We start from the raw sequence: 11,814 nt of genomic DNA, 5'->3' as shown, positions 1-11,814 counted from the left end.
TTTTATATAGAGATGATTTCAGTTGAGCATATTTTATCATTTATGTGATTAGATTGATCTTAGATATGAATATGCTGTTGATATATAGAGATGATTGGAGATGACTATACTGTTATGACTTTATGTCTTTATATCCTTATATGAGTCCACAATCACTATATGAGATGAACCCGGGTTTGGTGAATGGAAGTTGGCCTTAGGTTTAATAGGACTCCTAGTTACAATGCGTGATCGTATAGTGAGGTGCTCCCCAACGGTTGTTGGAACGACGCAAGCTAGGCTGGGCCTCAATTCAACTCCTTACTCGGACATTTTGTTCATTTGACCACTATCCATCCTTCAAGATTTAACTTTGAAACTAGCAAATACATAATGTTATAATGAGATCGCATGAGAGCTTTGATCTTTAGCATGAGTATGCATATGATACATGTATGATTAGAGATTGCATCGCATCATATATTTATGTTAATTTTCTTACTACCTAAATTCTATATATGTATGAATTGTTATAGTACTGAATAAAATACATATGATCTGCCATTTAGAAAGAAAGCGTGAAATCTGATTGATATGATAGTTGATAGAAAGCGTGAGGATAGTCGTGTAGGTGTGAGGGGTTAGGAAACTCTTAGTGGATGATTAATCGTTCAATTTATTCGCGATCTTGTGGCCTTACATCTAGTCATTAATTTGTGTACACAACAGATATTCGGACACATGATATTCACTAGGGTATATGTGGTAAGTTATCCTCATGTAGTTTTTATCAGCTTAAAGGGTGTCCGATTTGGATGGATGTTAATACCCTTCGCGGATGACAAGATATGATTATGATTGAGATACTCTTTGCGGATGACAAAGTATGCTTTGAGCCTTCAACCATGATGATGAGACCGGATACCAAGTATTGATCATGCACGATAGTTTAGTATGATGATATTATTCAGAGTCGATATTGATGACTGAGATATTGAGAAATATATATAATTTCATTATCATTTAATATACATGATTATCAAGTAGTCATTATAGATTATACGTGATTGCATTTAATATCACAGCGTGGTCATAGTTGGTATATATCATATGCGTTATATTTGAGAAAGTTTTGATGATGGTATGACTAAAGATTTATTTATATATTGTCGAGAATTATATACTTAATCAGTTACGACATAATATCTACCGTACATCTATATAGTATTAATGATGCATTCATATTCTCATTCATGACATGATACTCCTTTCTGATTCATATTATCTAATATATGATTTACTTTCTATTTGACATCATTGATTCGAGGTAAAATATATTCACTAAGGATTTAGATCATACTTCTATTTATTTCTTTTCTAACCCTCCAGATATGTAGTACTTGATAGCGACTTGAGATATTTTAAAGAGATATTTTAAAACAAAGACGGGGTGAGCTAGATATGAGATGGTATAGAAGATAGTTTATCTAGATATCAAGTTGTATCGTTATTGGTTATTTGTACTCCACTGTATTAGACAATGAATTATATAATACATGTCAGATATATATTATACTCGTGTGTTAGTAATTTTAGTTGTATCTTGATGGTTTGTCGTAGCCTATGTGGGCTCTGCTAGATTATGTAGAGGTATAGTATAGTTGTTGTGGATAATGTGAGCACAGGTGTATCTATGTATGGCGGTCCCACTTGTCCTATCGTATGCGTCACGCGTGCCGTGTGGTGCATAGGAGTACACGTGCTCGTGCCAAGCGGGGGGTGTTACACGCTGACACATCGGATTAAGAGTATTATTTAATGTGATGGTAAGACATACCATTTGGAACCTCATTGAAGCTTTTTGAGTCTCAAAAAATTGGAAACACCTCTAATAATAATAATATAAAAATTGCCTACTAAACCTAGCTGTTAGGAACCTCCTGCACTAGAAAAATCTTGTGATTTTCATACTATCATATTTCAAGTTGTCAAAGCAATACAAAAATCCAGGACAAAATCCTCCGAAATTTAAACTCCATATTTCCCAAAGAAACTCAAACTGTCAATATTGGTAAATTCTTACTTAATCTTCTCAAATTTCTTCTACACACTCTCAGTGGCTTCTTCAATTATTGTAATTTATGATTGGACTCTCTAAATCAATCATCTGCAATCAACATAAACATAGATAAATCTCTAGAGATCTTAGCACCACTAGAGTGAACAATCATTAATCTAACCTAATCCAATATCCTATTGCTTTATCCTTATACTTCATGTCTTTTAAGATCATGCAAAAGGCTCTCTTTATGCAACATAAGAGAATTGGGCACCATCCTCACTCATTAGGGAGCTAGTGGCATTTCACACATTAGGTGGGAAGCTTTTTTCCCTCCCTTTTCCATTCTTTCTAGGTGTTGGGCAGATGTCAAAAGTTGAAGAACATTATTTATGTAAAAGTCTCTCAAGTGTAAGGTGGTCTGCACTCTCAAGTCCTAATCCTACTTCAGGAGTTAGGTTTAAGTTATTCATTGTCTTTAATACTTTCTGCAAAAGGAGGTAGGCCATAATCTTCAGGGTTGGGATTCATTGGCATGTATTTGGCTGGCCATAATCTATATTTTATATTTGCGTATATATTTTTTAAAATCTATATTTTCTTTACGTGAATGCCCTTGCGGTTGTTTCTTTTTATTCGTATAAGATAATTTGATGAAATTTTAATGGCATAAGATTTGTAAGGAATATGTATGCAAAAACCAAAATGTTTTGAGGGGATATATATATATATATATAAATATAAATATCAATTTTTGGAGGAATATACATGCATTAAGAAAAACAAATTTAAAAGTAGGAGGACCCATTAATTGAAGAAATGTTAAGATTTAAACAGTCAAAAATATATGGTTGGATACCTTATCTGAGTCAAAGGCTTCCTCAGCCTGAATCTATCAAGCAGCTTGTATTATTTCTTTTCTCTATCATGGGCTACACAATGATGGGTTGGTTAGGATTTTGTTCAATGTAGTCCTTAGAAAAGGCCTAAATGGTGTTGTCAGTTGTGGATCAAAAGATTGTTACTCAAGTACAATATGGTTGATTAAATTTTTTGTTCTTTTATCAGTAGAGCAGAAAGTATTGTTCCCTGGAATGAGGAGAGCCCTTGGGTTGGAAATGATGGTGATCAGGGTAACAACTTTAGCTTTCAATATTTACTCCTTTGAGGAATAGAAAAGCTGGAATGAAGACATGAGTGCCCACATTTTAAGGCATGAAATTATCATCATGAATGCTTTTCTTTTTCTTTTTAGCCAAAAACCTTAATAAAGATGAGGGCCCACATCTTCCATTGGATCCAATGTTGTTCTCCTCTGTGCTTGTGGTTGATCAAGCAAAAGTTATTCATTTGAATGCTCCTTTACATTGTTTGGTCAAAAGGAATGATATGGAGCATAAAAGCTTTTTCTTTTCGATGAATAAAGATGAAATGATCCATGGTTTTGAACTAGTGGAGGACGACTCCTTTCCTTTTGAACCATAATGGGACTGCTATTGGGTGTGATGACATAGATGGGAAAAGGTAAGAGATATGAAGTTCTTGGGCTGCTCATTTTGAGTGAGTTCCATGTCTTCTCCATTATGTCAAGATCTTCTTCTTTCTCAGCTAATTATATACTCATCTTGATAGTTAAGTCTTCACTCAGCTACATGCATTGATTGATGGTAAGGCCTACTATCAAATACCGTGGGGGTGTGAGTTCAAAATGCACAAAAATGACTTCTTTAGTAATCAATTTTGTTAACTCGCCAAACTACTATAAAAGTTTAAACTGTTTTAGAATGATAATATTTATATTTCATATTCCAAAGACATCATTGGCATAGATAAAGTAGTGATAATTCTCTCCTGTGATTGCATACGCACACTTATTATAGGTACATCACTCATTTCACTTCCTTGTAATATATATATATATATATATGTAGGTAAAGATTATTATCCTAGCTCACTAGCAGTGAAATTGAAATTAGTTTCTGAGCTAATATCATTTCAGCAAGTATACATGATATCCTTCAAATAACTTAAAACAAAAATGATAGTTTTGTTGTTTTGCAAAACGAGAAAGTAGATGGCGCTCTCATTTCTTTCTTGGAGAATTAACCATCATGCATCACCCATCCATCTAATGGTCAGTGGGATGCAACTTGGTGCTTCTCCAAAGGAGCAATGGATTGATTCAAAGATTTCAAGGTGTGGAAAGTTTTATTTATTGGGAATTTTTGTCATTCTTGCCCTTGCACATAGGAAGCAGCAAGCATGTCTTTTTAGCTTGCTGCCACTGACTTTTCCAGCGTGCATGCAAAGTGAATCCAAACAAACAAAAGGGAAGCAATAGAAAAGCCAGGAATTTGTCCTCTGTCATGCCTACTTTCTTGCAGACAAAAAGTTTTAGCAATTTAATACTACTCTAATACTACTAATAATAATCACACCTTGCATTATGTGTTTTATTTCAGTTTAAAAGTATTGGTTGAATGAAGAAAACAAGTGTATGGATCGCAATAAAAACACAATATAGGACTTGAAATGAAAATAAAAAATAATATATATATACCTAATAATAGTTATAGTCCTGAGTGCAATAAAATGCCAAGGAAAGGTACAAGATGGCATTTTAGACATTTAAATATCTTACAAAGCTGAGAAGCGGTGACAAATAAATAGGTAGCTATTCAGTCCACATGAATCCTATTGGGTAGAACAGAACCCTGGAACCCAAACTCCACTAAATTTCCCTCTATACCCTCCAATCCCAACCTAACCCTCTTCCCGCCCTTTTCGACCGTTAGCAAACAAGTTTGGAAAACCTCTCTCACCCACCTCTCAAACAAGCTCTCAAGAAAGGAGCCATAAGCTCCCGAGAAATTCCGCAGCACCGCCTCGTCGACGGAGAGATCACCCTTTTGATCATCGCCGGAGAGATGACGACCCACAATCTCCTCAAAAGCCCGGTTGAGCGTTGACAAGATGCCATTGGACATCAGGCGAGAGGAGTAGGGGCTGGCATCTAAGGTGAAGCACGAAGTGACTAATTCGAGAAGCGCATTTGGGAGATCATCGCCATCATCATTATAATGGCTTTCATGGGTTATATCACTGGGGAGAGCTTCCTCTTCCTCCTCGGCACAAAGGTTCAGGTCTAGACCGTTCTCGCCTGTCCGTAGTTTCTTGGATTTGTTTGGTGAGTCAATTTGGGGCTTCCTTTTGAGATCATTAGAGGATGTCTCTTCGAACCACATCCTCATCTTCGTGACCATATCGGCATTGTCATCTGCATCCTTGAACTTGTCAGATCCTGAGGTAGTAAGAATTATGATTGCGTTTGAGAGAACCAGCTCCCCACCAAATGGATCGAGAAAAGACCCAATCTTTAGGCCATCTACTAGTGAATGGAGGAACTTTGTGTCTGCTTGATCTATGTCCTCGATCAAGATCACACATTTCTGGTCCTTCATCAAGATTCCTCTCAGGATCTCAGAGCATGAACTACCTCTGTTTGTCGATTTCCTCATGTTTACGCGACCTAACGTACTGGTTGATCCGCAATACATCTGCGCAGTCACCAGCGCCACTCTTCTCTTGGCGATGTGATCGCTCCCTCGTATCAATAACCATGTACCTTTCTTCTCACTTGTCGTACAATCAGGGAAAGCTTCCATGATGGAAGCAATGGCATTTGATTGCCAAGGGATGTTCTCCTGCAATTGCCGCTCCAGTTCTCCCATGTTTACAGTGCTGCCCTTCTTGTTCTTATCATGCGATGTTGCGGAATCTGAAAATAGAGGACTACCCAAAGCCAGAGTAGTTTTAACATCTTGGTTTTCAGGATCCTTAAGGGAATGTAAGATGTCCTCAGATGACCACTGTTTTGGGGCATCTTTCTCCTGCCAGTTCCTATTAGCATTCTCTACTTGGTTTGGAAAGCTTAGGATTCCATTCTTATGTTTTGGAGTGGTCTCAGTGAAAGACAGAGAATGTGGTTCGATGAATAGCTTCTTCTGATTCTGTTGTAAGCTACTAGACCACCATGGAATTGATGAGGAATAGGTGAAGGTTTTTCCTGCTAGGTTCTGATTGAACAAGGAATGATATGGATTAACCTGGCTGTTCTGGCCATGATGAAGTCTTTGGCATAGTCTGTTCCATTTTCTCCTCAATTCGATCAAGTTATCCTGAATAGAGACGAATGCATGGGCTAGAGTTATTACAAGGAATTTAAAGAATCAGAACCAAGATAGGATTAATTTGTTTTCTTTACCTTGTGAAGGTTGTCTGGCCTGTGTAGCTGCAACCAAACTGGCAGCTGGGTTGAGCCATTGTTAGCCCCTTTGGTTTCTGACTTGTAAACTGATGCCTCTTTCTCATAGTTGGTGCTACATTCACTACAGCAGATGAGCTTTTCTTCTTCCTCCTCAGAGCTGAAAGCCTTTGGAGTGAGCACTTGGAAGGGATACTGAGCAAGTCTTGTCACCCTTGAGTCTAGACCACTGCAGAACATGAACACAAAATGGAAACCCTGGTAAGTTGATCAGTTGAATGTTACCTACAGTATTTTGTTTTCATTCAAAGAGTAAAGGTTGCCATGACCCATGTTCACTAACTCAGGATCAGGATCAGGATAGAGAAACAGACATACAGAACTAGTTCCAGCCTATTTGGGTTTCTAACATTAGAAGTTACAAAATTGACTAGGGTTGGTATCTAAAAGGAGGAAAGAGAAAGAAAACGACTCTCTTCTCTTTTGTGCGCACCAACCTCTTCCAAGGTGGTCCTAGTTCCAGAGACATTAATTCTATAACAGTTAAAAGGCAAACAAATGACATCCCTTGTGTAGGAACAACAGAATTGGCATTTGAAGAAAATCATCATCATACACACGGAAAGAGACAAAGGGGAGTTTGGCTTGTTGGACTCACCGTGAAGGAGCTTGAAGGCTCAATGCCAGCCCGCCTGAAGGCACCATCACTGGTTGCAGCGCCCATTGCGACTCCAACGATGGTTGCCTCATCTGGCATCTCATGTATGTCTGGTAGCTTGCAGTTGCCAATAGCCATGCCTTGCTAGTAGTGTTCCTGATCTCAGATACCAACCTTCCTAACTCTGAGATCATGTGCTCCACTGGGTTGAAGCCATGCCCATCTTTGGCATCCTCATCAGCTGCCCATCTCAAGTCCCCCACATAGATGATCACACCCTCCTCATTTGCTCTCTCTGATGCCAAACAGCACACCTTTCTCCTGAGGTCAGACACCTTCATGTCCACATCTCCCCTGCTCATGAGCCTGAGATGGATATAGGAGAGCTGGAGCTTGATGAAGTGGGCAGACCTTAGCTCATCAGGGACCTCTCCTCTTTCTACTCTCCCCATCAGCTCGGCCATGAGCCCCTCTGTTATGGAGACAGAGTCACCCACCACTACAATGCTGCTCCTCTTCCCCTGCTTCCTTAGCATCACCTCCAAGAGAACCCTCATGTCTTCCTTACAAGAAGAAGCTAGGCCGAGAGGGTTCCTCTCAGGAGGTGGTTTCAAGAACTGGGTCTGCCAAAAACTGCCATGGCTAATGAGATCACTGTGGGATTCAAAACAAAATGGGGAGGATTGGGTCAGAACAAAGCTCTCCTCTTCCAAGTTGTTCTTGACGGATGTGCTGGAGAAGCCAGCCTCCCTCATCACCCTGCTCACACTTGGGTCATCCAAGATGGAGATGATGAGCTGCTCCAGCTCCACCTTGATGGCCAAAAGAGGCTGCTGCTGCTGCTGTTGTTGTGACTGCTGTGACTGCTGCTGCTGCTGCTGTTGTTGGAGCTCAATGCAGCCTCTCCTCTGATGGGCTTGAGCCCTCTTGAGAGCTGCAATGAGGGCATTGGAGAGGGAGGGGTACGAGTTGGTGAGAGAAGCAGAGGAGGGTGGAGGAGTGGTAGGAAGCCTATTGAGGGCCACATTGAAGCAGAGCTCAAGAGCTCTGCATTGGAGAGGGTGGGAGGCAGGGTGGTGAGGGTGGGATTTGAGGCAGGCTCTTCTGAGGAGGTTGGAGGTGTCTCTGGTGGAGGGGGAGAAGGGAGAGTAGGAGAGAGGAGAGGAAGAAGAAGAAGAAGAAGAAGAAGAAGAAGAAGTAGAAGTTAGGAGAGTGGCAGCAACATGGAGAGGGGTGACTTGGGCATGGCCTCTCCTCCTGGCTAAGTTCAGGGAGAGCTTTAGCACCGTGGCAGCCTCTGCTGTGAGGGCCTGATGAACTGTTACAGCTCCTGCGCGCATTACTTAGAAACCCAAACTCCAACCCCCAACCCACCTAAAGAAATGGATGTTTCCTATCTCTCTCTCTCTCTCTCTCTCTCTCTCTCTCTCTCTCTCTCTCTCTCTCTCTCTCTCTCTCTCTCTCTCTATTTGGTTCTTCTCTCTTCTCTACAAACACACTCCTGCTTGTGTCTCAACTAAGGGTGCTTGAAAGGTGCTTGCTTTATTTCGCTAACTCTTTCTCCTCGTTTGAGTTTAGTGCTTACTACCCACTTGGGAGATTGAGAGTTTGGATGAAAAGCTTGTAGGGGATGGAGAAGTGGGTGGTATGGGAGCTTTACACAGCCATGCTAGCTTCTTTACTCTTTATATAAATAAACTCTCTCTCTCTCTCTCTCTCTCTCTCTCTCTCTCTCTCTCTGGGTCTGTCACTATTCTACTCTGTGTTTTGCTGTTGCCTTATACCACTTCAGGTATTTCTAACATTCTCTTTCTGTAAGGCTTCTTTATTCTCTTCTTAATACCACTAATCTCTCACTCCTATGAAACCTTTCTCCTTAATGATGGTGGAGCCAAGAATAGATATGGTTGTAATTTTTTGAATGGAGTGACGCGAAGTGAGCTGAAGCCTATGCAAATTGTCAGGATCATGCTGCATCCAAATGACATAGAGCAAAATTTGATTCAAGTTCTTGGAAATAATTGGTCTAGAAATAATTCACACTTGCCTGGTTATTTCACAAGGCTTGTTCCAAAAGAGAAGCTTTATGAACTACTTTAGGCTCATGATTACTAACACTCATAAGGATCTGGCTTGATAAAAGAAGAAGCACTCCTCCTCCAAGTAGATCACAAAAATTAGGCTAAATCCTAAGTTGCTGCCCATATAATTACACTGAAACTTTTTTCTGATAGGCATGCCTTCAGAAAGGTGGCAAAGAAGGAGAGGGGCCCCACTTGTCATATGAGCCCAGAGGCCTCCCCTCCTTTTTCACATCATTCTTTGAATGGACAGACAAAGCCATCAGAAATGCCAAGGGGATTAAACAAAACAACAAAAGGGGAAGAGAAGGGGGTGGCTAAAGCACCAGAGAATGCTAACATTATACACTCATTCACTGTTTGTGTTTTCTTTTTTCGCTTTGGGACAAGCCATATGAGTGTTATCTCATTGTCTCAAAAGATTAATCAAAATAAACAAATAGTAGCCATCCCACACAAATCCTCATTCTCTCTCTCTCTCTCTCTCTCTCTCTCTCTCCAAGTATCCAAAAAGCAAACCCATGTCTGCTCCTCTACCACACTGCATTGGGTTGGGCTCTTTCAGGCCTCCGAAAAGGTTCATCTATATTTTAAATCCCTTCTGTCCTATAACACCTTCTTCTCTTACCCTCATGTGCTCCTGCTCTTGTTTTCTTCTTCTTCCTCTTCTTCTTCTTCTTCTTTTTATTATTAATAAAAAGGGTAAATTTATCCGAGCATGGATTCAAGAATTCCATACAACACAATGCGTAGTTTGGCTTCTATAGTACACATGGGAGAGCTTAAAATGTTTGATGAGGCATGGCGGATTAATGGAATCGAATCATTTGACTTTAATAAGGGCAGCACGCAAGACAGCACCTTCTCCTGACAATGCATTCCTATTCCTGATCTTGGAGGAACCTACAAATAAAACCGACCCATTACGAGAGCGAGACGATCCCAAGGGAGGGGTATCCCATCGGCCATCGCTACCACAAGGACAAGAGGTGATGGTATAATAACAAAATACACAGCATCTACCTCAAAGGAAGTGATCGTCTCTACTTTTAACAAGCTACGGACTTAATTTGTGTAATAACAAAAACAATGGTATGGCATAAAGTAGCAATACTACGAAGGAAGAGAAGCGACAAGGAGAGTTTTTTTTTAAGGCTTAACAATAAGATGTGAAAAAGGAGTTTTTTCTTTCTTTCTTTTTTTAAGGCTTAACAGTAAGAAGATAGATAAGGAGACCGAAAAAAATTCTTATTATGAATACGATAAGTTAACTCACGGGTTACTCTAAAGCTTTTAAAAAACGATAATTTATATATTTTATATTCTAATATTTTCTGTTATTTTTGCGCTGAAATATTTTGATGGACATAAAGTGAATTTCATTTAAATGGGAAGAGTTTTATAATTTTTATGTAAAGATAATATTAATTCACCACTGCTCTAAAAGCTTAAGCTATTAGAGTACAACGATTTATATATTTTATATTCTAATCTGGCATGATCATCATATTAGACCGAGAAAAGTTGCATCTCTTCTTAAGCGGTTTGATGCAACAAATTTGGTGGCTTTTGTGGACATACAACTATACTCAAGCCAAGATTTGAGGTTGAAATTAATTTCAAGCTTAACCTAAAATATTAATTTTGAATTAATTAGATTTAGTTTGAGCTTAATTGGAGCCCATAAAGAGTTCTATTCTAATTGGTAATACAAGTTTAATTATGTCTTTGATTTTATTGATAAGGTAGGAGACAGCGAGAACATTTTAGTAAAATTATGAGATTATGAGAGGTCTCGTAATAGGGTTATAGTATACCATAATTTAATTAGGAGAAGAATAGTGGCTTTGGATACCTATGTAAAGACATAAAGAATTAGACTTTCATATGGGGAACAAGACTCATGGCGGATGCACTAGGGGTCCGCAGAGGTGATGTAGGAGCACTCGTGCGCTATCTTATAAAAGACACACAGTCCATACAATAAAATGTAGTAAGAGAATCTCTTCTGATATATCATGTATGAGATTTTATACTAGTCGATATGTATATTTGAGTGAGTTTCTCTGACTTATAGTTGTTTTATGTGAGATATTTTAGAATTTATATATTTTGTATGCTATATATTGGATTTATTATTGCCCCGTAAATTTTTTTTCTTATTAAAAGAATTTCTCAAAATTATCATTTATGTAAGATTACTCTAATTACTTTGTTCTCTTTTGGTGCAAAAGTATGCTCGATCACTGTCAATTTAAATGGAGTTTTCATGCTACATTTTTGAGAAAATTACAAAAATCAATCCCCACAGTTTTCGAATTTATAGAATCAGTCCCTCTAGTTTCATTTTATAAAAGTGATCCTTAGGGTAAATAGATTCAAATGGTTTTGTATTTTTACATGTGATCCTTGTGGTTTGCTAACTTTTCAAAATTACTCCATTAATTTCAATTTAACAGGCAATCATAAAATAAAATAAAATATACAAATTCACAATAAAAATATTGGAAATAAATGAATCTTTTTTAACTGCAAGGACAAATTATATAAAGTTAAAAACCACACTGATAATGTTTATAAGAATCATATCATGAGGAGGTTTTCTATAATAATACAATAGTTTAATGATTTGAAAAGGGAAATAGTTATAAATATTAATGCCTCCTTCACTCATGGAACAAGGCTAATACTAATATAATTATTATAATTTTTATTCTATCATAAAAAAAGCTTATATTATGTTACGAACTAGCTTGATCTGATCCGTAACGGT

The 11,814-nt window shown here is 38.4% G+C and overlaps 1 protein-coding gene across 1 annotated transcript; it reads right to left on the bottom strand.

Moving 5' to 3' along the window:
• Nucleotides 1-4,621: 4,621 nt before the first annotated feature.
• On the bottom strand, nucleotides 4,622-8,616 carry LOC140781396 (protein SMAX1-LIKE 4-like). Its single transcript, XM_073127344.1, has 3 exons — nucleotides 6,961-8,616; nucleotides 6,303-6,531; nucleotides 4,622-6,216 (listed from the first exon to the last, which is right to left on the bottom strand). The coding sequence occupies exons 1-3, from the start codon at nucleotides 8,298-8,300 to the stop codon at nucleotides 4,717-4,719; spliced, it is 3,069 nt and encodes a 1,022-aa protein (XP_072983445.1). The 5' UTR covers nucleotides 8,301-8,616; the 3' UTR covers nucleotides 4,622-4,716.
• Between the last annotated feature and the right edge of the window lie 3,198 nt (nucleotides 8,617-11,814).

This window comes from Typha latifolia, chromosome 1 (genome assembly GCF_019914945.1).
Source record: "Typha latifolia isolate L0001 chromosome 1, TyphaL0001v2, whole genome shotgun sequence".
Lineage (NCBI taxonomy): Eukaryota > Viridiplantae > Streptophyta > Magnoliopsida > Poales > Typhaceae > Typha > Typha latifolia.
The sequence above is the reverse complement of the archived record's forward strand: the minus strand, read 5'-3'. Positions and strand labels throughout refer to the sequence as shown.

Excerpts from the sequence above, each read along its gene's own strand:
- LOC140781396 (XM_073127344.1), bottom strand. The coding sequence starts at position 8,300 with ATGCGCGCAGGAGCTGTAACAGTTCATCAGGCCCTCACAGCAGAGGCT. Across the intron at positions 6,532-6,960 it reads AGCCTTCAAGCTCCTTCACG|TGGTCTAGACTCAAGGGTGA; the intron begins GTGAGTCCAACA and ends CATGTTCTGCAG. Across the intron at positions 6,217-6,302 it reads GGCCAGACAACCTTCACAAG|GATAACTTGATCGAATTGAG; the intron begins GTAAAGAAAACA and ends GTCTCTATTCAG.